The sequence below is a fragment of the Columba livia genome, chromosome 2 (assembly GCF_036013475.1).
Source record: "Columba livia isolate bColLiv1 breed racing homer chromosome 2, bColLiv1.pat.W.v2, whole genome shotgun sequence".
Classification (NCBI taxonomy): domain Eukaryota; kingdom Metazoa; phylum Chordata; class Aves; order Columbiformes; family Columbidae; genus Columba; species Columba livia.
The window spans coordinates 116918084-116942565 of NC_088603.1; the positions used below are offsets into that span (position 1 = coordinate 116918084).

At 40.1% G+C, this 24482-nt stretch overlaps 2 protein-coding genes across 8 annotated transcripts in view; both read left to right on the plus strand.

The window, feature by feature from the left end:
• The first annotated feature begins 634 nt into the window (after positions 1-634).
• Positions 635-12590, plus strand: RNF138 (ring finger protein 138). 7 transcript variants are annotated; one of them, XM_065053408.1, is made up of 7 exons: positions 635-843; positions 2230-2395; positions 3914-4029; positions 6837-6905; positions 7406-7511; positions 8289-8396; positions 9777-12590. In XM_065053408.1, the coding sequence occupies exons 1-7, from the start codon at positions 704-706 to the stop codon at positions 9843-9845; spliced, it is 774 nt and encodes a 257-aa protein (XP_064909480.1). In that variant the 5' UTR covers positions 635-703; the 3' UTR covers positions 9846-12590. The 7 variants fall into 7 exon arrangements, with proteins under 7 accessions (XP_064909480.1, XP_064909482.1, XP_064909481.1 ...); XM_065053410.1 differs by having other exon boundaries at positions 7409-7511; XM_065053409.1 differs by having other exon boundaries at positions 6840-6905.
• Positions 12591-20536: 7946 nt separating this feature from the next.
• MEP1B (meprin A subunit beta) overlaps positions 20537-24482 on the plus strand; it is a 29873-nt gene continuing 25927 nt past the window's right edge. The window contains exon 1 of the mRNA XM_021290070.2: positions 20537-21209. Within this exon, the coding sequence (XP_021145745.2) occupies positions 21147-21209 (63 nt within the window). The 5' untranslated portion in view covers positions 20537-21146. The remainder of the gene's footprint in view (positions 21210-24482) is intronic.

The following is a 24482-nucleotide window of genomic DNA, read 5'->3' on the forward strand; positions in this document are numbered from 1 at the left end:
ACCCCAAACACATATCTAATAATCCATTTATTTTTAAAGTATTAACCAGCATCATGTTTTGTTGTTTGTCTGCCACGAGTTTTGCTCAAAGGAGGTCAGTGCTAGATGTGCTTAATAGGTCCAAGGTCTCCTCTACCTGGAGAAATTCGTTGGCACTACTATTTTGCTATATTCTTGTAATTCTTTATTCCGGATGAAAAGTGCAGTTACGCTGCTGATTATTTTAAACTCAGAGGCAGAAAACCAGCCCCAAATATTACTAATACTACTGAAACGACTGCAGAAAGTTACCACTACTGTCAGACAATCTATATATAAACAAGAAACAGGGCAGACACAGCTTCACTGTTAACTTATTTGTGCAGGGGTTGGTCCTAAGCGCTTTCCTCCGCTGTCGGGCCGGAGGCCGGAACCTGGGACCGGCGCCCAACGACCCGCTGGGCTCGGCGGCCCCACTAGCGAGCGCCCCGCCGTGGGGTGGCACCACCCGCGGCCACAGCGGCTCTACCCGGCGGCGTCACGGCCTCAGGCGCCTTCGGAAGGGGAGGAACGGGTCGCCGGCAGCCGCGGGCCCCAGGGGGATGGCGGGGCCAGCGCAGAGCGGCAGGCGGAGCGGGGAAGCCTCCCGGGCGGGGCGGGGCGGAGGGAGGGGAGGCCGCCCCGCCGTGTCACAGCAGCTCCGCCGGGCCGGCGGGCGATCGCCATGGAAACCCAGGCCCCGGTCCCGCCCCTGCCCACCCCTGGGAGAGCGGCGGCGGGTTGTGGGTGCCGCTGGGCGCCTGGCCGGACCTGCGGCTGGGAGGCAGCACCCGCCGCGGCGGCGCCGTCCCCGGGCACCAGCAGGTAGAGCGCGGCGGGGGGCGCTCCCCAGGGAGGGAAGGCGAGGGCGGGGCGTGCGGCGCGCAGGCCGGGCCCGCTCCCCCGCCCGTCTCCATCGCGGCCCGGCCTCCCACCTGGCGCCCGGTGCCCACCCGCCATCTTCTCCCGGCGCCCTCTGCCCCCGCGCCGTGTCCCGGGGCTGCCTGGCGGCGCCCCGTGGGAGGGGAGCGTAGCTCGGCTCGGCTCGCCAGGGCGGGGCTTGTTCCTCGTTCCTCATCCGCACGGAGAGGCCCTGACGTGTTGCGATGGCCGAGGGAGCCGCCGAGGCGGCGGCGGCAGCGTGCTTCAGCGAGGATGATTTTTACTGTCCCGTCTGCCAGGAGGTGTTCAAAACGCCCGTGAGGACCGCGAACTGCCAGCACGTGTGGGTATTCCTCCCTGCCCCCAAGCCCCCTGCCCTCTTCACACGCCTTCCCCTCACCCCCTCCGGCTCCCTGCCCGGTACCCCTCTGTCCCCCGCTCCGCAGCGCACAGACTCGGGAGCCGCGTCAGGGGTCGTGCCGCGCAGCGGGACCCGCGGGACTCGTTCTCTCCCCCACGACCGCCCCGGGGACCGAGGCGCCCCCGCCCAGAGCTGGCGCCAAGGCTCGTGTGCCGAGGGCCGTCCCGGCCTCCCGTCGCCGCGCTCTCCCGTGGCGAACGAGGAGCGGCCAGCTCGGAAAGGCGCCTCTCGAAGCGAGCCCCCGCTTCTCTGGTCGGTGGTGCCCGAGTTTTACTGCCGGTGAGAACACCGTCCGCATGTAACCTAACTCGCGTTTGTTTTAACTTCGTAGTTTCCTGTTCGTTCTCAAGCAAGAACCACAGCTTAGTTTTTCTGTCTTTTTAGTTCACCTAATCAGCGTTTTTCAGGGGAACACTTAATTGCAAAGTACTGTTTTCTACAAAAGCCAAATAGCTTTGGCAGCGGAAACACGAGGAAAAGAAAGTGAGAGGAGAACTGCGAAAGCTGATGAACTGAAATCTGTGGAAACACATGTGAAATAAATCTTTGCAGGATTTTTGGCTCTGCTTGAGGACAATAAACAGGAGTTACTCTGATAAGGTTTTCCAATGTCACGTGCCTTCTGCACCATTTAATATTTCATTAATGATCAATCTGGTGTGCAGCTCAGGAAGACTAGACAGTAAATAGTAAGATCTTTACGTAATTTGCATTGCTAAGTTCCCCTAATTTCCGCATACGTATTTGTAAGCACCATTATTTAATTTTGCTTATATTTATAAAGATTTGTATTCAGTAGACTATTATTCTAGTATATGTATTTTTCCTAATAATCACCTAGCTCTCTCCAAGGACCAAGTACCCAACTCTCTTTGCTAACCTGTGTTTGTCCTAACTTTTCAATTTAGGTTTTGCAGGAAGTGCTTCTTGACAGCTATCAGAGAAAGTGGAACGCATTGTCCTCTCTGCCGGGGGAGCGTGACTAAAAAAGAAAGAACGTATCCCAAAAGGGCTCTAGATGTTGAAAACAGTATGAAGAAAGCTTCTGGGGGCTGTAGATGCTGTGAGAAGCAGGTAGAGTAAAACTTTTTATAAAGTTGGATGAATTGTTCTTGGTTTTGATCAGACACACTTTTAGTGTGAGTCATACTTGTCTTGTAGCTAAAGAGCCTATAGGAGTTTGAACTTAGCTTTGTATGGCCTGTGTGTATACTAGGCATGCAGTGCCTGCCAGGTGTGCCAACAGACATAAACCGAAAGAGTGTCTTGCCTTCTCTATAAGGACTTTTTAAGTGGAGTCCCAGTTTTTCCCCAAAACAATGCAAAAAAACAGATATAACTATAAAACTAGCAAAAGGAGAGTAAGACAACTGAAAATGAAAGTTGCAGATATATGGAAATCCTCAGAAACTTTCACTATAGAAATGAAGTTCATAAAGCCATGGTAAAAATTAAAATTAAAAAAATATGGGTTGATTACCCTCGGTGCGCATACAACCGGATGTAATTTCCCCCTGCCCTGTCAGTCTGTTTATGTTTTCTTCATTTTGCTTCTAAAGGGGTCATTCTTTTCAGAACATTGAGTGAAATCTTGACCCCCACTGAAATAGAGAATAATCTCTGTTCTGATATAAACAGATGCCGGATTTCAGCCGCACATTTTGTTTACGTCAAATTGCATCGCATCCAGGTAGTTGTGTTCATGTTTGTTTGTTCCACTTGGGGCTTGGTTCTGCCAATGTGCAGATTAGTGCTAGTGGAAAGCTGAGCTGCTTGCTTTGTTCCACATGATTCATCAGGATGAAAAGCTGGGAGAAAGAAACAATAACAAGTTGGTAAATTGAAAGGAAGAACCAAACGGATCCCCAGAAGAAGTTTAATGGAATTTTGGACACAGGCATGTGAGCTGTGATCTTGTTCAGCCTCTAAACCTGTAAGCACTTTCTGATAGTGCTATCAGAGCTGAAATTCTGATTTAGGGCACGTCTAGCACAACGGTCTTCTGACAAATCTAAGCAACTCATTTTCTTATCTTGCATTTAAGCTGGATAGGCAGCCTTAAGTTGTTGTTCTTTCACCTTTTTTTTTTTTTTCTTCTTTTTTTTCCTTAGAAAAGTTATGTATTCTCAGAACACAGCTAATGCAAAAAAAGTTTTGCTTTGCACAAGGTAACAGCAGGCCGGAGAAGACTGAAGCAGCAGTGGTGCTTATCCCGTCCTCATGGCCCCTCTTTGTCATAGCTCATCAGTTACTGATCCTGGATGTGGGAGATGTAGTTCCTGTGATTTTGTTTCAGTTAAATGGAGTTTACTCTCATCTTTCACCCCTCAGAGAGCTCTCAGTTGCCTGGCTGTTGGGGGTTTGGGGAGTGGGAATGTTCTCCAGTCTCACAGAGTGACAGAGGCTCTATGGAAAAAGGAATTGAAGATCTCCTGTTGGGGAAGAAAGTGTTCATGCTGAGAGTTCTAGTTTCTGCTGCATATGATGTCTAAATAATTCCTGCATGCATTGCTTTCTGTTGGCAGAATTACCTCTTCCTTCTGTTCCTGGATTGTTTAGTATAATTTCAACAATTTGGCATTTCATTTACAGGTTAGATTTTCATGGATGAGACAGCATTATAAAACGTGTAAGAAGTATCAGGATGAATATGGTGTTTCTTCTATTATTCCAAACTTACAGATTTCCCAGGATTCAACAGGGAACAGGTAATGAGGGTGTTTTCTCTACAACAATGCGTCTTCTGCTCCCCCCACTCCCCGAGGAAAGCCTTTTTTTTCCAGGGCATGCCTTCTTTTTGCAATAATTATTGTCCACATTTTTGTGCTTCAGAAAATGACAGTTTTCCCAGGTCCTTTTCTTTACTCTTAGCATTCAGAAGAAAACCTACATGACGGTTTGGAATGTCTTCTAGGGACTCTCTTGAAAAGTCTATAGTAGCTTGCTTTCATTGCCTTGACAGCATTTGAGCAGCTTGCTTTGTAACAGATTTCATAATATTTAGCCACAGGGAAATTTACTTTTTATTCCATGCCCGCCCTTCCCTAAGTTTGTTTTAGTAGGTATCCTGTTTCAAAACATTACTGTGCAAGCTTTTGCTTTCTGATTTAGTTTGTTTTGAACTGATCTCTTATGAAATGTATAAGGAACTCCAGTATGTTACACACCATAAAATACAAGTGCCACTTACCATTTGTTTTTCAGGCAGTAGAGCTAAAGAATTTTCTTTTGCCTGCATTCTCACTGATGTATTTGGTTTGACTGAGGATTTTTGCTGATTTTTGTAGACTTTTTTTTACATGTTAGTTTTGTAGAGCTTAATTTTATATAGCTGGTCCTTTATTCACTTTATTTTGACATGTATTTTCTATTTTTAGCAGTCTAAACTTCTCTTTGGTTTTCAACCCATCAGTATATTGAAAGCAGAACTTGAAGGTGTTACCAGAACTAGTTGCAGCAATGTTCCTGGAAAAATTACAGAGAAGATTATACTGAGTACTGCTGAAGGGCATTTAAAGAATAATACAATCGTCAGGCACAGCCAGCATGGGTTTACTAAGGGAAAATCTTGTTTAACTAATTTGATATCCTTCTATGATAAGGTCAGCTGCCTGGTGGATGAAGGGAAGGCAATGGCTATAGTTTTTCAGGATTTTAGTAAGGCTTTTGATACTGTCCCTCACAGCATCCTTCTTGTCCAACTGTGGAATGAGTGGGTTCATGGTGCACTGGGTGAAGAACTAGCGAAGGGCAGAGCTCAAAGGATTCTAGTGAATGGGGCTACATCTGTCTTGTGACTGGTCACCAGTGGTGTTCCTCAGGGCTCAGCTCTAGGGCCAGTTCTGTTCAATATGTTTATCAACAACCTGGACTCAGGAGTTAAATGCACCATTAGCAAGTGTGCCAGTGATACCAAACTGAGAGATGCTGTTGACTTTCTTGAGAGACAAGAGGCCTTGCAGAGGGATCCATATAGATTGGAGCATTGAGTTGTGATTAATGGGATGAAATTTAGCAAGTCGAAACGCCACATTCTGCACGTAGGATGGAGTAAAGCCAGGCACAAATATAAATTGGGAGAGGATTGTCTGGGGAGCAGCCCTGCAGAAAGGGATCTGGGGGTACTGGGTGACAGCAGCTCAACACAAGTCAGCAGTGAGTGCTCTGGCCACCAGGAGTAAAAGTCCCATCCTGGGGTGCATCAAACACAGCATGGCCAGCTGGTCAAAAGAGATGATTGTCTCCTTGTATTCAGCATTGGTGCTGCCTCACCTTGGGTGCTGTGTGCAGTTCTGTGCTCACAATTTAAGAAGAATGTGAAGGTCCTTGAATGTGTCCAGAGGTGGGCAAGAAAGGTGGTGACAGGGCTGGAAGACGTGTCCTCTGGGGAGTGGCTAAGGACTCTGTGTTTCTCTAGTTTGAAGAAAAGGAGGCTGAGGGGTGACCTCCTTGCTCTCTGCAGCTTCCTGAGGAGGGAAGTGGGGTGGGAGGTGCTGAGCTCCTCTTCCTCGGATCCAGTGACAGGACATGTGGGAATGGCTCAGACTGCACCAGGAGAGGTTCAGACCAGACGTTAGGAAACATTTTACCGAGAGGGTGGTCAAACACTGAAACAGGTTTCCTGGAGAGGTGGTCAATGCCCCAAGCCTGTCAGTGTTTAAGAGGCATTTGGACGAAGCCCTTAACAACAGGCTTTAATTTTTAGTCAACCCTGAACTTGTTGGGCGGTCGGATGAGGTGATCATTGTTTGTCCCTTCCAACTGAAACAGTTTATTCTCTCTTCACTTTTCTCCTCTATGTTTCACCAAAGTGTCTGGATATTGTTATATCACTATTTATTGACTATGGCACATACCTGTGCTTATAGTATTACAGAAGTATAAAAAAATGTACTGTGACCAAATTTGTGATTGTAAATGCTCATGTTCTTGGGATGATCAGCGTATCTGAGCAGTTTCTTCTGGCTTAGCTAGAGGCGCATGGATGGTCAAATTTACTTTCCAAAATGTTTGTCTGACACTCTTACTTTAGGAAATAGTTTATTTTGTACACTGCAAAAGAAAATTTGCTGTAGTTAAAAGTTGTAAATTATTTGTGTAAACCCATGCCAGTTAAATGTCTATTTACATAGTCCTAAGTCAAACAAACTTAGGAAGTGCTGCTTGTCTTACATTCAAGTAGTTCATAATGCCTTTTGAGCTATTTGACTGTCGTCTCCATTACCATTCTTGTTGACTAAATGTTGTCTTATATAGCACTTTCCTATAAAGTTGTGTAGTATCCCACCAATGGTCACCTAAATACTGAGACATAACTCGTTCTAAAGGAAAGTTGTGAAAGTTAAAATATGTGCCTTTACATGTTTTGCCTTGACATTCATGGGACTTAATGGATATGTGTATATATTTTTTTTTGTTTTTCCTGTTACTGTTAAAATTCTAAAAGTTTTCAGACTGGACTGAAATAATCTCGATTTTCATTGTCTTTTTTTTCTTTCTTTTTCTTCATTTAAAGTAGCAGGAGTGATGCAATATCTGATAATGGCGAGATGGCTAATAGTCAAATACTTCAAGGAGAAACAAGGTAGGCTGCTTATTTGTCTATAGTTACTATTAAAATAGATCCAGACAATCTTAGTGCAAGCTTTTACTAACTTGAACAAAACCAAACAAAACAGAAACAAAAACCACAAAGATCTACCACAAGTAATATTAAAAAGCTCTTTTCTTCTACATTTGCATCTATACGTTAGAATTTGGGTTTTTTCAGTACTTTTCTGAAGGATTTGAATTAAAAGGTATTACCAGCAAGGAAGAACAGGGTGCAGTTGCAATTGGGACAAAAGAATTTTCTGAAGGTCAAGTTTTGGAAAATGCATTTAGGTGTACAAATCATAAATGTGCTCTAAAATTGCAATTTGGAAGTAGCAGTGGAACTCCATTAGATCTGTTGCTCTGTCATTGAGATGGGGGGGTTTTGTTATTGAAATAAAGAAAAATAATGACAAGATAACAGATGAATTAAGCTTTCTGTAATACTACTTCTGAAACTCTCTGTTTAATACTCTGTATTTCTGTTTACAGTAGACATCCAACCTTCAAATGTCCCCTATGCCAGGAAGCCAATTTTACCAGACAGCGTTTGCTGGATCACTGCAATAATAGACATCTTTATCAGATAGTTCCTGTAGTAAGTAGAGTTGCTTATGTATGCTTCTTAAGCTACTTTCATTCTAATTATGTGACCGATGTTAAATGTGCAGTAGCTACTCTATATCTGTAAAGATTACTGTTGTCTGAGAAAAACAATATACTTAATGCAGTGCATTATTTAACTTGAGAAGTGACTTTCGTTTGAAATGTTTCTTGTCCAGCTTCTTGTGGGTTCTGACTTAGCTGTCACATTTATCTTGAAGTGAAACAAGCTCAGGTTTTGAGCCTTACCTTCATTTAGTTCAGAACTGTTTCTGTTGAATCCCATTTGTAATGTAATTATCGTTTCATGTGAAACCTACAGTAACTTGAAGAGTAATCTAAGGTAATCAAAGGGAGTGAAAGAAAAATCTGTTTGGTTTCCTGTTCTTTTCATCTGTATAGTTTTTTGGCTTACTTGATAATCTCAATTGTATGAAAATCATCCCAAACAATAAGTAGGATGCAGTAATCACCATCTTTTCTAAATTGTAAGCAACAGAAATTGACAAAAAAAGTGACAGACAGCTGCGATAATCCCCCACTCTTAAGAAAAGAACTTAAGAAATTTGACAAGTTGAAAAGTAATTTTTGAATGTTAAACTGTGGAGGAAAAGAACAATTAACACTATGATTCTGTGTGAACATGTTTACTGTGTTTTGGTAGTGAATGAGTAATAGACTAGTTATTCCTGTAGAACATGTCTTAAATGCATTTTGTATTACCAATAACTTTTTTTAATTCTCTTTCTTCCCCCTTCCCTTCCCAATTCAGATCTGTCCTATTTGTGTATCTCTTCCTTGGGCAGACACTAACCAAGTTACTAGAAATCTTGTTAGCCATCTAAATCTAAGACACCAGTTTGACTACGGAGAATTTGTGGTAAGCTTTTTCTTCTTTGATGGGCAGGGGAATAAATAGTAACTATTTTCCGTAATTAAAAATGCCAAATAAAAAATTTGTACCCAACTTGTTTGTGCTCTGGACATGATGCGTTCCTGCTGTGTGCAGAACTCAGAAGCAGGCCAGTCTGTGTTAAACTTTCTGTTATCAACACCAACTGCTGGTATTGTCAACGGTTAAGCTCTGCTCCAAACTGATGGCTTAAGACTTTAGCTTAGTCTTCTCAATCTGAACTATTTGTTCTTCCAGAATACTTTATTACTGCTGCTTCTGAGGGAAATAAGAGATGCTACTCTGTTTTATTGACATGTTTGACCTTTTATGGTGAAAATTATTTAATTGTAATTCTCAGGACTCAAAGTGCAGCTTGACTAGCTGGTACTGGAACTACAGCCTCTCTTCCAGTATGTTGGGAGAGGGGCTGCAGTGTGAAAAAGAGATGTCATTCAGTCATTGTTCTGGTTGACTTCTTTCAGGCCCACTTTGAGTAAATGATCTTGAAGTACACATAGTCACCAGATGGAACATAAGTCAAGCCAACCAATTGAGTTCTGCATATGAAATCAGAGAGATGGGGAGTTTGTGTTGTAGTTTCTACAGAGTTTGACAGGCTTTGGGGTACAGAGCTTGAGCTTTGTGTGGGGCAAGCACAGTATTTGAAGCATAGGCAGCTTCACCACTTAAAGATGGCAGAGATGATGCATGTTGTTCTTCGTGTTGAGTGATCTCTGACAAAGGCATGAAGAGGTGATTTATATAGGGGATTGGACTCTTCAGCATGAGTGCAACTTGCATGTTTGAGGATGTAGAAGTGGTGATTGGAATTCTGATTTGGGGAAGCTGACAGAACGCACTAAGGAGGTGTGTTGCTCTGGCATATTAACAACTTGGAAGATAGCTCTTCAAAAGTAGCAGGGTTAACCACCCATCTTTCATGATGTCTTTGCCTTCCCATTTTAAGCAGTATATTCTCAACAAACTGATTACTGTTGACTGGGGATTACATTTTGTTTTTACTGATGGAGGATGTGTGGCTGGTCTGAAGCCCTATTGTAAGAATTGCGTGATGCAGTCAGCTTTCCCAAGCTGGCTATTCTGTAATGTAATTGAGCCAGGGAGAGAAACTGGGCCCTTCTGCTTAATGAGCCTTTATTCTTCTCCTGTCTCATGTATGTCTTGGTACTTTGTTAAATAAAAGATGCTGTGCAACATAAACAAGCATCTAGTACACATAAAGATGGAGAGTCTTCATCTAGGTGCCAATTCCTGTGTGAAAATGTGGAAAATGAATGAATAAACTAAGGACTATGTTACATCTTGAGTATTTGTCTGTTTTGATGATGTTTTCTTTTTGTTTAGAATCTTCAGCTTGATGAAGAAGCCCAATACCAAAATGCAGTTCAAGAATCCTGCCATGTGAACTTTTAGAAGTATAACCCCCCCTTCATCCTACTGATTATCTGAGAGCAAAATGACATCAATTCTGTTGGTGATCTGAAGTGTTATTAATAAAAAATGGTATTCAGTAATGACTTTTCAGGCTTAACTTTTTTCCATGCTCGTAAGGACTTTTCACAAATGATATTGCTGATGCTCTAACTTGACTACTTTACTGAGATGTCCCTGTGGAATTAGGGACCTTTTTAAAAATTGTCAGCGTTGTCATGATTTTCTCTTACTACTCTGTTAATTACACACTTTATAATTAATGTCAGATATTTTAATTCACCAGAAACAAATTTGAAAGTAGTATCTTTAGAAAGACATACAAAGATGCTCTTTTGCACTGTTGAGTTACTTTAAGTTCAGCTGTCATCTGCTAAGATGTTTATGAATTTGGTGGTTTATTTTTGTTTGGTTTTGGCTTTTTACACCATTACTATGTAAATGAAAACAATGCCAACTTAAGAAATACAAATATTTGTTTTCTGTAGATCAACAATACAGAGCAGTTTTTTCCCACCTTTCATTGAGAAAGAATGATACCATTGCCTAAGAATAATTACACCTATTTTTTCTCCTTTTGGAGTGTAACAGAAATAGGATGCTTACTTACTAAATGGTTGGGTGAGTTTTCCCTGTATTGGGGAAGATGATCCTCCTGACATACTTTCTGAGCAATTCAAGATGACATGCAAAATATATACTTTTTTGGTGTATGCCTGTGACCAGCTAGTTTTTCATTTTGTTGGAGCTTTTCAAGGACATCTGTTGTTGCATTAGAAATTAAAGATTTGGTCTGTTCTGTCTTTCATGGCAAGCTCTGTAACTAGAGAACTAATTGGCTTCAGACCTACCAACCCTCTGAAATGGACTTTTTTATTTGGGTAAGACTGTTTAAAACTTGGACATCTGCATCCAAAGGCTTGAAAAAAAAACAGTTGAGAAGAAAAAATTGCTCTAAAATAGTTACCAACGTATTTTAAGAGTTCCTATTCTAGATTTCCACATTGCCAGCAATACCATCATTTAAAACCAGAGCAATAATGCAATTTTGAATTTAAATGGAAAATCCATTTTAAAATTAACTTAAAGTTCTTTAATACTAATGGGAAGCAGGGGAAAGAAAGTTGCACAACTTACATTTTGGAGGTTTAAATAGAGGCAATTCTGAATGTGTATCTTTTAAGGACTGACTCTTCATCCTTTGTCATCGCCCTTTGTCAAACGACTGTTCTTAATGGGTGTTATATACATGGTGGAGAACGTCCCCGGTGACTTTTCTAGTCTAGTTGGTGATTTATGTCTAATAATATCAGTTGTGCAGCTGAAGTACAATCTGCTTTCTGTGCCCTGGCTCCCATTTGCTCTCCAAGTAAGGGTTTTGGTTATTCTTTAGATACTGGAACATTTTGTATTCCAAAACTGGTGAGGTTGAAATGCCTCCTGCTGCAATGTCATGAGTTCCAATCCTAGTTCTAGTACACTGAGTGTTGGAATTAAAACACTATACACTATAACTTGACATTTCTATTTTTTTTTTAAGAGTGTAAAATATTACTGACGGCATAGCTGGCATAAATACAGAGAAAGCTGGCTGTTTCAGAAATGTTAAAGGTTATTTCCTTTTTATAACAATTTAGCACGTCTTGCATTTTGTTGCTGGCTTAATAGGATATGTTGGCAGCAGGCCACGCTTTCATCTTGTACTCCAGCTTCCCTATTTGCCCCCCATACTCTTGTCTGCATATTCTCACTCGTGTCAGCTCTAGTGCTTGTGTGACCACACACTGATTTGGAGTGGTTCACTGATACAGCTGAAAAGGTCATTTGGATTTTTCACTTTCTCTTTTCCTTTATGAAGCCAACTACAAAATAGTCCTTAGACAGAAAGGAATTTCAAGGTAGCTTGATGCTACAGTTTTAGCTTTTTAAAAGAAAAATACATTCTGTGGTGATTTTATTACTGCATACATTTCCTAAGGAATTTAATAGTTACATGTAACTTAGTTAACTTTTTTAGATTCAATAGAATATTTATATGATGTGGCAATAAATGCCTCTAGCCAATACAGATTCAGAATGCCTCATGGACACTGGAGCTAGTTATTTGTATTACTTGAACGTACAGTGAGAATTGCAAATGAAATTACATCTGTTCTAAAACTCTGGGAAACAAAAGTTCTCTATAGCAATAATTAATTGTCACTTAATGTGCAGTTGCTGAGCATTTTAGTCATGTTTAAATGTTGGGAGACTTGAATGCACAGTTTAAAGCAACGAATGTTTATAAATGCAATATAAAAAAACCCTTGCAAAATGTTTATCCTCTTTATTTATGTATGTTAAAATCTGTATTGGCAGGTGTTGCTTTGCTTAAGATTTTATACTTTTAATATGAAGGGATTGCATCCAATACATTAACTAGGTAAGCGTTTAATGAAAATGAAACAATCTATTTAAATATGCTGCTGCTGGTCATGAATCTTTCTCACTGAAACTCAGACGTACACAAAAAGCTGTGTATTTGTGATGGGTGATGTTTGTATTTGAAACATGCAATCTTTACTAGAAGATTGCCGTTTAACAATGTTTTCATGTTCACGTTGCATTGTGTATAGGTTCAATATGGTATATTATGTTTGGATTGTACCTTCTATTTTTTCTTCTATTAAAGTATTTTATTTTCTGTTTGGCTCTTTGTTGCATAATAAAGATAATCAGTCCCCTTGATGCTACCTCTTCCTTTCTAGGTCCTTTCTAAACTGAAATACGTGGTCACTTGTGTGCCTTCACGTTTTCATCAGAGCAGCACTCATGCTGCTAGGATTGATAAGTTTGGCTCATGATCCGTTCATGATCTTACGAGTTACCTTATATCGCATCTTAAGATCTTTCCATGAGCAGAAAAGACAATAGGTTGCACAAAACTCATTCATACTTCTTTTCTACCTCACATCTTCATATATTGCTGTCCTATGCAATGTTAATAAAGAATCTCCTAAAAGGAGAGAGAAAGATGTATGTAATACTTAAAGGCAACAGCAGAACCTTGTTATTTAAAGGTGGATTTACTAAGAAGAGGTAGTGTTTTTCTGAGGAAAGAATTGTCAATAAGTTTGGGCTGACTCTGTTATTGGACCAGTCACGTGGCATCTGGATGGTTTATCCTTCTGCCCTGTATTTCTGAGCTGAAAAACCCTTTGGTTATTTTTTGTGGGTTTATATTCTAAGGACATACAGTTAATAATATGGTTATGAAATTGAGTTAACGTTTTATTTTGAATGGTAGAAATATAACAAAAGTATGTAAATTTACCTTTTATTAGTTTACTGTTCTTTCCCCTTGAAATGTAATTTTCTGAGCACTAAATGGGTTATCATATCTTCTAAATCTGGTTATAAACCATTTGTTAGAGATTCCATTTAGTTTCCTTTTACTTTAGCGATGTGTACTTCATTATTTAGGGAGAATGCACTTCATGTGTGTAATTCTCATTGACAGTATGTTGGTTATTGGATACATGAGCTCTGCAGGACTTCTCTTGCTCCAGTCCTAAGCCAGGGCTCCATTATCAGGGAGAGAAGGTGACTTTAGTGCACTCAGGTCGTCTTCCGACAGGTAGTCATGGCTAAAAGGTTTTCTCTATTAGGGAAGCATTCCGGGGTCCTTCTTAGATGTGGCTTTGTGAGATTTGAACGCAAGTGTCTGTGAGGACTCTGCTGTAAAAGAGTATGACTGGTGTATTTTTTTTATATCCTTTGTTTTATGCTGAAACAAAGACACTAATTCACAGATGCTCTTAAGAGATGTGCGCGTCGCGATGTCTTGTCAGCACTGTGCCATTTGTGAAATGGCTGCAGAACCTGGCAGCTGAGGTGGCTTTGTTGCAGGTGAGCAAAGCTACAAGAATATCTGACAAAAACATCATTGGAGTTCTTTTAGCTTTGGAGAAACCAGCAATAAAAGGCACAAACACTACATGGTCTGTTCTCAGAACAGTGTGCACTTAAACTTGCTCTAGGTATCAAGTTTCTTTTGTGTCCTGTTGCAGGTATGTTTGAAAAACACGTAGGAGACAGAATTCAGGGCCTCTACTGTGAAAAGGCTCTTCAATCATGTTCAAATTTCCCAGTGTCAAAGCATGGTTGTTTTTTCTCTCTTTTGTTTTGTGGTGTGTTTAGTTTGTTGGGGGGTGGGGTGGGGTTTTTGGGGTGTTTTTTGTTGTTGATGGTGGGTTTTTGTTTGTTTCCTCATGAATAAAGTAAGTCTGTACTGTTACTTATTCTCAAGTTGTAGGTCTACTTTGGGAAGGAGCAGTTTTTACTGCTTCATTTTCCAGCTCTAACCAGCCTTATTCCATCCATAGCACTTTTTTTTTTTCTCTCCCCTCCCCAATCACATATCTATTTTAGTGGACATGAACCATGATGAGGAAAGAGCTAGAATATTATATTTTATGTTTATTTCCCCAAGCTGTTGAAAAACTGAGGGGGCAAGTCATGACTGCCAACTGCATTTTGTGGAAAGCATCGAATTGCATTTTAAATCTTTGCCTTAAATTCTTTTCATACATCAAGGATACGTTCCTCAGCTCTGTGAAGCTGCAGGTAATTTCCCAGGGTTTAGTGACAGAATACTGTCTTTAAGAATTTGCTGAAGCTTGTGAGGATGTTTAGTCACTGAGAAAAGTGCTCCTCACTCTGACTTTTCAGTCTTTATCTACTCATGTTTCTGCCTCTGTTTTTTCCTCTGTATTTCCCTACAGCAACTTTCGTAAGTTTAACCTGTTTCCCTACCACTCCCTTTTCTGTCTTTTAAAGTAATCAGCAATTAGATAGCTAAGATTATATTACTTAGCTACTAAGTATTGTCTCATTCAGTATGTTTTATAAGCTCCTTTGGCTATGCCCTCAACATCTTGGGGCTGATGTGGGCCTCAGGTAAATAGACTAAGAAACTTAGTAACTTCCAGAGTTCACTTGCCATGTTTACTTCTATGACTGAAGGAGTTTACATTTATTGGAATGTGTTTGGACTTTGAAAGAATCTGAACATTTACGAGTCAGATTTTTTTTAAATGCTAGAAGAATTTACTTTGTTTTCTTTGAGGAGAGGATTTTTTTGGATTGGAGAGACCAGGATGGTGTTTAAAATCAGAAACATCTCATGCAGACCTTGCATTAGGTTCTCTGTTTTTGCAGGTATGGACATAAGACAGCAGGAAGATGGTGGCTTTTGTTCTCCAGGGTAATGGCTGTGGCAGTAGTGTCGCAGAAGGTGTGATTTATGTCCCACCTCAGTTGTGACACTGTTCAAACCTCAGTAGTTTCTCATATGATATTTTTTCTCTTCTTTCATAATTCAGACCACAAGAGGGCACTGAATATTTTTGGGTTGCCTCTAAATACAGTATGTAAGGATCCTAATTCACTGAGTAGTTGCACTCTGAGATATTTTTACATATAGGACTTCTGTCCAGATGTCTCATAAAATTCAACAAATCTTCTATATGTTTTAGTGGTTAAAAGACTGACGGGTCATTCCAATGTACAGAAAAGATTTCTAATTTACTTTAAAACCTCAAATTTACAGATTTACTTGTGTGCTTTATCATGTGACAAGTAAGCTGTGTTCCCACAGGACTCCACTCTGGGAAGAACTGAGTCTCCCCAATCCACGAGTGAACATAAAATGAAACGTGGTCGTGCAGACTTTGTTTACCTGCAAGTCCCTTCCTTCCTCAAACGCGTTCCTTAGAGGTCATCTTTAAAACTAGAGCCTTGTAGTGCGCGTACGAATCACACGGGGGCATCTGAGGACTGTTGCATTCTGTGATAATCAGGAATGGGGTCATTGCTGATTTTTGACTTCTTGCTTTCTGAGGCTGCCCACATGTCGGCGATCTCACTAATGACATTTCCCAGCTGCTGCGGTGGGGAGATCTGCCTGGTGCCAGCTACAGGTGCGCTTCAAAATCCTTTCATCTTACTGAAGTCTTTTAAGTTGCTCTCTGGCAGCGCATGCAGTGGTTTGGGGTTGATACAGGCCTCTGGAATGAAGAGAGAAATTCTCCCAACTGAGCATCATGCTCCATCATCTAAGAGAGAAATAAGTGACCCTGGAGTACGGCCCTGTAGCGGTACTTGGTGGCCAGCTACAACTGCTTCAGTAGCTGCATAGCAGTCACCGTTTCACACTATAGTCTGGTTCATATTAATCATAAAATATATTTGTGTAAAAATGTTGGACCCCATTCAGATTCCAGTGAAAGGGGGAGAGGTGTGACCCTGTCATTATTTAATTTGTGAAAGGTAGTTTTCTTACACAAAAGTACATGTCTGAAGTGGCAGTGGGCAGTAAGGGGTGCGGTGTTATCCACCCAACTTCTGCTGTTTCCTTTTTAATTTACCTGTTTTTAAGCCGTGGGAGGGAACTGAAGGTCTGTTTCATTATCTTGATAGCTCTTGATCAAAGAAAACATGCCTTGTTTGCTCCTCTGCAAGAACACTGAACACTTGTATCTGATATATGTTGTAGTTTTCACTTTCTTCCGTTATATTCCTTATGACATCTGCTAGGTTTGTAAACATTGGAGTTTCGTTACTTAAAACACTTAGGTGTTCAACTCAAGACATTCTGGATTTGATTGAGTCTCTTATCTTGCAGGTTTATCTGACAGCCCTTATCTTCCTTTCTGCTTTTGCCTAATCAGCCAAGGAGATACTGTTTCAGTGTTATCCCCATTTGGGAGATTAACTCAAAAAGTGAAACTAATTTGTGCAAGAGAATCCATTAAGTTTGAGGTAGGACAAGGAACAATCTGCTGAGAATAATACACCACTTGAATATCCTCCTGCTTATTAACAGTTGGTCTATAAGTACTGGTGAGATGCATAATGCTCTACAAGCCAGCACTTTTCAAAATTGTTTAAAGAATTTGTACCGCTTGCAGTTGACATTGAAACTCTTGATCAATCATGTTCCACTCAAACGTCAACAAGCATCCATGAATCACAGTTGTTCACTGAGCAGTAAACCAATCACAATGTTATCAAAGTATCTGTGCTGAAATACATAGGATGGACAAAACTACTTGAACATGAAACTCCCCGAAATTCTAGAAAATATCTGTCCAGGTAGAGCTATTTTTAATTGTTTTTATGGTTCTCTGTAGTTAGCTGACATTGTACTTTGAAATTAAGTTCCTTTGGATTTAAAAAAGAGCGATCTTGCTCTTCTGTACTTCACTCATTTTTTCTAATTTCTCTGCCCCCATTATTGTATCTTCTCAGATTATTATCTGCAGGTGTGGCTTTACAAAGGAGATTAAAGCAGGTGCTTCCCATCTATATTGGACAAAGCCTGATGAATGTTCTTCCTGCAACAAGGCAGCAGGATGATAAGCACTGCAGTATTGTTATTATTTCCTGTGCTGCAGTTGTGCCCACCAGCAATGGTACTTGTCTGAGGGAAGATGCTGTTTGCTCATGGTGCTTCCCCATGTGTCTGGTGAACTTGGCAGGAGATCTAAGCAGTCACTGCAATAAATCTGCAGCAAACTCCACGTCAGGTTCTGATGTCTTTCCTTTTCATTGCTTCTACTGGCAGCATGGGAGCATGTGCGTCTATGGGGAAAGAAATGTAATTGACTGGCAAAAGCTCAGATTTTGCAGGTGTCTCTTATAGTTACTCAGGACTCGTTAGATAGCTTAGCACCCATAAAGGTTGTGAAACATGTTCAAGGCAAAGAATTGCAAGAAAGAAAAAAGCAATCAACCAGCTATCAGACCTGCTTCTCCTGCTTTGTGTTTAATATTTTCACTTTTCCTCAAATACAGAGCTTGTAGTCAGGACACTGATGGACTCTACCTGCAGATCAAAATGGTAAGGGAAATAACGTCCTTGATTTCCACAAGTCTCTGACTGTATCAAAAAAGGATGTGCATTACTTTTAGCTGTCATATGCCAAGTAACTGTAGAATAAAGACAAGATCTAAGACTGCCATTCCTTTTGTACATCTGAAGATGCACACCCTCTATTCAAGTAAATTGCACTATGCTTAATTAATTAGTCTCTAGTAGTGCTCAGTTATTTCTTACTTTGGGCCTTGGTCTTAAAAGTATGGTGTGGCTGTAGTGCTTTTCATCTTCAAAGAAAAATGCAAGGGGTCATGTAGCAAAACCCCTAAGGAAAACAAGGGGTAGGTATGTTGCCTGAACCTAAAGAGTAAGTCAGTGATAAAGCAAGATATTTGTCATTGCAGAGAGTGTGGTCACATAAGCTCTGTAGAAAAGATCTTCCATGATTAGATAGGAAAAAAAAATCCTTAAGACTGCCTGTCTATTTATTATTTTCTCCTCAACATGTATTAAAAACCATTTAGCTGCTTCATGGGTGACACTGAAATTTATTGCAAGAAACAACTTTGAAGTCCTGACATTCTATTGTTTATATATTGTTTAACTTTTTGCTCTGTCTTATGATGCTGGTTGAGGTCTGAAAACTCTTGAGTTTAATTAATTAAAAAGCAGTGTGAATTAGAGGAAGAATGCGTACAGGGACCGTATTTTACAATGCAGGGTTAGCATGTAACTTTGATGTCTTCTCTCTTTGATGTCACTATATGCTAATTCCAACACCTTCTAGAGCTTTCTTTAGGTACCTCGCTTTTTAGCCAGTTCTGAGACCAGTGACGGTCGTGACACAGAGATTCATACAGCCTTTCTTTGTGACAGGAAAGTCATCCTCCTGTCAGCTATTGTGATGAGGTTGGTGTGAGGTCTCAGTGCTGGTTGATGCATCTTAGAAGTGGGGATGTGAGAACAGGGAGCAGATTGTCTTGATTATTTGCATGTAAAAAGGAGCAACGAAGTAGAAAAACCGGCTTTTAGGCCTTCTCCCAAAACCAAGTATTAGGACCAGAAAAATGTGATCTTTCTTTTGAGTTCACTACACTCTGCCATCTCAAGAAAACACTTGTAAGGTACCATAATCAAGGAATAATGGGTGCAGCTACACTAGTCTTTTAGTTTTCATCAGAAGCGTATTTTTTAAGCAAGTATCATTATCATTCTCACTTACCATGCTTCAGTTCACATCACAGAGCAGTTTTGGAGTGTCCAAACTGAATTCCTTTGGTTTGAAACTAAACCAGAATATGTTCTTCAGATCCCTGCCAAATACAGTCCAATTGCCGCCACTGACATCCAATCCTTGGGATCAAGTCAGAGCCAGTATGAAGTAAACCCCTTTGAGATGTGTATGGCTGACACGGTTCAATGAATTTGATAGAGTTTAATGAAGTTAACAGCGGTTTGAAAACGTTCAACAAGTTCAATGGCAAGGTTCACCTTATTACCTACTGCATGGTGGAAATATACAGAGGAAAACTGAGGTAGCCTCGAGTTAGAATGATTTATGTAGGGATCGGAGATGCAAAGGGTAAGGAAAACCCTTTGGTTGAGTAAGGTTTCATTAGTATCAATTCAGCATGTAATCAGAGTTACCAAGGCAAAATCAAAGTGGCTGTACTACGAAGTTATATGCGATATCTGTCACATATCAAAGATCTGCTGTTGGTAAAAGGTTTTTCTGCCTCAAGGAGCAACCTTGAGAGATGACAAAGCTCAAGGGGAAATCATCGCCATCACCATGCTGTCTAGCAGGGAGAGCTGAAAGAAGGCTCACCCAGGCTGTCACATTTATGGAGTAAAGTGGATGGCTTGTAGTCTGATCACTTGTGATGGAAAAGGTGTGTGTGAGACTGCTTGTACCCACAACTTTCTTTGTTCCTTGATAAATGAGTCTTGGAAAAACCACTTGCTATTCATACGTCTCTCATGTGATTTGTGTTCCAAGCTCGTATACATCGATATTCACTGTGTCACTCTGCTCCACTGTGGGTAAGCTGGAGGAGTTCTTGGCCCAGCTGTGGCAAAGGCCTTCACCCCCTCCGGACACTGCACCAAACCACCACCAGTCTGGTCAAGGGTGTAGAGCGCATCCCTCACACTTCCTAAAGGAGAACTAACATAATTTCCCAGCAGCTGAAAATGACAGCATGCAGAATTCAATGGCTGTCCAACTTGCAGTAGAAATCTTGACAAAAGAACTTTTCAACCTTCCAATCACTGATTTGAGAACAATTGATATAATTGTCATTGGTGTGTTGAGGATTACAATACTGATTGTTAGTTTTCTTATCAGCTCTGATATTTGAAATAGTATGAGAAATGTTATTAGCTTTGGTATAATAATTTGGGAGTCTGTATTTACAATACAAAATCTAAATGCCATTTTTAGTTTTTATGATGTTGGTCTGGGAAGTCCAATGTTTGCCAAGTCTGATCATACAATTACCACAAGTGCCTTCAGTTTAAGTTTAAGAAGAAACTGTGGTAAGTTGGGCACTCTCTGGCACCTAGTAGCTAGAAGGGATGACTGAAGTTGGAAGAAACTAAAAGTCCAAAGAGTAACAGACAGGGATGATAGTAAAAAGTACTGACATTTAAAAAAAATTTTTTGTATGGAATTTTTAAACAGTCCAGAAGAATATGATTTACTGACAAATACAGTGTTTCATTTTCATTAACAACAGAAATGACATTGCCTTTTCTAAAAGCAAGATACTGAAATTTAGTTACTGACAGGTCTTTCTTAGATGCACACATTTTATATTTTAATTTTCTGTCAAAAATATATATTTATTAATATCTTGCTGAGAGTCTTGGTAGCTTTCTGTTGTTCAAAGCTTTTAGTGCCAGTTTTATTCACTGAATCACAGGATGGCTGAGGTGGGAAGACACCTCTGGAGATCACCCAGTCCACTCCCCTGCTTGCACCAGGGTCACCTGCAGCTGGTTGCTCAGGACTGTGTCTGGTTGGGTTTTGACTGTCTCCAAGGATGGAGACTTCACAATTTCTCTGAGTAATTTGTTCCAGTGCTTAAAAACTTAGAATTTAAGAAAAAGTTTTTTTATGTTTAAATGGAATTTCCTGTATTTCAAGGTGTCCATTTCCTCTGTATTTCGATTTTCTCGTCTCCATTTCATCCTGTATGTCAATTTGTGTCCAATACTTTTTTCTCACAGCAATGCTTAAAAATAGTTAAAGTATATGTTAGTTATCATAAAATAGTACTGATGGACTTTGCTTATTGTACAAGAAAAAGGTATGTAAGTTTATCACTGATGAAAGGACAAAGGTTTTGATTTATGACATTTACTCTCTTAAATACCAAGTTGGTCTGAAATGCTGTCCATGCAGCTGCTGGCAGGATAACAACATGGGCTGGTTTTCTGTGCCCGTGCTCCTCACTTGGCTGTTTCTTCAGGTGGTCTGGAGTCAGGTAAGAAAACAGAGAATGCATACTCTTTATATGATTGAGTAAGCAATGCAGCTTAAGATGAGTTTGAGAGGAAAAGACTTAAGTATGTGGCCTTTCCAAAATAAGAATTCTGTTGTCATCTGCCTGGAAGAGAGGGTCTTAGTGCTCCTGTTCTTAACAGGCCTGGTTACACATGGGAAGAGCTTGTCTTGCATTCCCCATCTAAGCAAAATGTCCTCCAGTATTCGAAGTAGCATTACCAGAATAGCGAGTCAGGTTAGTACCAAGATAAATATTAAAATTTATTTTGCCACTTCATATTTGAATAGAAATATGATTTTTTTTTTTCTTTAACACAATATATTTGATATTGAAATAGATGCCTTTTTAGCCAGTGGATATGCTTGTAAATGACAGTTCTCTGTTCCTTTAGTTCAGCTGAGCTATTTAATGCCAAAAAAGTAGCAGCTGAGATTTTTTATTTCCTGTCTTTTGTAGTGAAATGTAGCATTATGCTCATCTTGTGATGGTTTATTCAGAGGCCAGGAATTTTGGTGATATACAATATAATCGGAGAACAAAAAACAGTAGGTTGTTGAAAATTAATTTCAGCTGTTCATAGCTTCAGGGCAATCTACAGAGGTAGGTATTACTTATTGTGACATTGCTTAAGTGAAATAACATCATCTGGTTTACATTATGCAACTCAACTATTGGATTCTGTGAAGCCAGCTCCAGTATCTCACTATGGTAGTTGTATCCTCGTCCTCTCCACTAACACATGCTCATACATCTCCCTAAGTCAAGAGCTCAGGCTTTTGTTCCCAACTTTTCCATTGTCCCCCTGTATCCCCCTCTACCCCAGCCTCACAATTCCCTCATATTTATGCTGCCCATCATGAGTATCTGTTCTTCTATTCCCTGCCTTTTGGAAAGTCAAGACTCAGCCTTCTTTAGATTTCTCTTTGGTGAAGCACATAGTAGCTACTAATATCTACAAATTATCACACGTCAAACTGACTTGTAATAACCAGCTCCTGTGTGAGAGAGGAGCTTCTGATCACCAGGGTTAATTGTTTCTTTTCCATCTGCCTTGCAACCAGGAAGAGCTTCTTTCATATTTCTGGATGCCAGTACGGGAAGTTACATGGTCTGGAGAAAACAATGATAAGTTAGCAAGTCTCATCTAAACTGATTGGCTATGCTCCATCTAAAATCCATGGTGAGGCAGGGAAATTTTAATCAGGTGACTTATCACATCCTTGAATAGCTGTCCAAGCTAGGTGAGGTAGATCATCTTCTGGAGATGCCAGGACATCATGGTGGTGCCATACCTATTTTAGGGACAGATGAATTATGTATGCAAATACTCATTTGTTCCTCCACTGATTACTGAGTGAGTCTACTTACCTAGTTTTTACTTGACTAAAAGAGGTGAGATGTTTCCCACCTGTTCAAGATGCACTTGAATTATTTGCCAGTTAAATGTGCTTACAAGCCATGCTTTGACCAGCTTTTAAGGTAACTTAATTCACATAAACCATGGTGTTTACCAAAGTTAGGGACTAATATTATAAACATTGAGATTCTTTTTTATATGTGTACATTTAGAAGTATCATTGGTAACACTAAATTAGCTTTGTCTGTGGTACACCTCAGGTAATATAACCTTCCTCTATATGTGACTGTGAACTGCAGATCTGTTGCTTTGTTTATTTACAAAACTTTCAGAGGCTAGAAATGCATCATATAGGTCTCAGTTGTCAGGCTGGTATGGACATCGAAGCTATTGCTGCTCAAATGAGTAACAAAGATACTCCTTTTGAAACCACATTCAGTGACAGTTTTCATACACTAAGGACCAGCCTGGATTTCAGTCAATTGCCGAATTTGCTCACATTTTGGTTTCTGCATGGAAAGTGATGCTAGACTTAGCTACATTGGTTTCAGTTTGTGAGCTTTCGCTGCTGCTAGAGGAGCTTTTCCGTGATCTAGCCAGCTTTTGCCTTTAGCACAGTTATGCGTTCTCATTAGCAGATATGGGTACATTATATTTTACAGTTATTGAAACTGTAGAAACATTTTTCTCTCCATTAATGTTTCTAAGGAGAGTCAAGATATATGGGTATAGTTCGTTTCCTCCATCAACAATATTTAACAGAAAAGACAATAACATTATTTTAATTTTTGAATACTGTAAGCATTACTTGTCAGAAATCTGTGTGAGAGTGAGAGTTTAAAAGCAAATGTAGTCTTCAAACTGTGTGTATCACACGTTGAACATGGATTCTCAGCTTGTTCTACAAGTTGCACTTCCTATTCAAAACTTGAACATGTGGATACTGTCTTATTTTGAATGTATGGGTGATTTGTCTGGAAAAGATATTGGGGGTTTTTAAACTGTACCTGTTTACAGCTATATGCTCATTCTTTTTTTTCTGAAGTCCCCATCCTTATTTCTCATGTATCAATGTAAACCTGAATAGTACCAGTCAACTCAGTGAAATGTGAAATCAAAGTCAATCCTTCAGCATTTGCATCTGCCCAACTCTGGAAACAGTTTTTCAATGGACTTGGTTGCTTTTCTACAGTGACACTGGGTTTTTAAGAGTCGGGTATCTGAAAATCTACCAAATTCTGAGAAAAACAAAAACTATGAAGTGCTGAAACAGGGCTGTTGGAGGAGAATTTGGGCCAAGAAACAGATTCTACTCCATGGTTTCTGTAATTGACATTTCAAGGTCAAAGTCCTGTCTTTAGACTGGGCAATGACATATGGGGATGGTGGTTTTTATTAAGAAAGTGAAGAAGCAGTTGATTAAAAACTTTCCCTCTTTATGTAACATTTAGATATCAAGCATTTGATTATGCCAGCTCATACTAATTAGGCATTATCTTTTTTAAACCTATAACTACTTGGTTAAGCAAAAGATGTTTTTCTTCTCTTAGGCAATCAAAATAAATTATCAAAGTCTGGCAAAAACTGTGAAGCAACAGTTTGAATTCATTTTAGTTCAGGCCAATCAAAATGAGAAAATGAGCTTCTGTGTTTTCATATTTGCAATATATTTTTCTGCCATTTGCTGAAGTGTTCACGAGACAGTCATTTCAAATGGAAAATGAATCTTTCATTTAAAAGCTAAAACAGGACATTCTGACAATTTCAAAGCTTTCTTTCTGAACCTTTTCCAAATGAAGACTTTTTTCTTTCTTCCTTATTTGGTTAAAGTTTTTATATGAATGCCATCAGTTTTAGAGCCCGCAGTTATGTTTGCCCTCAAAGTTGTTCCCATC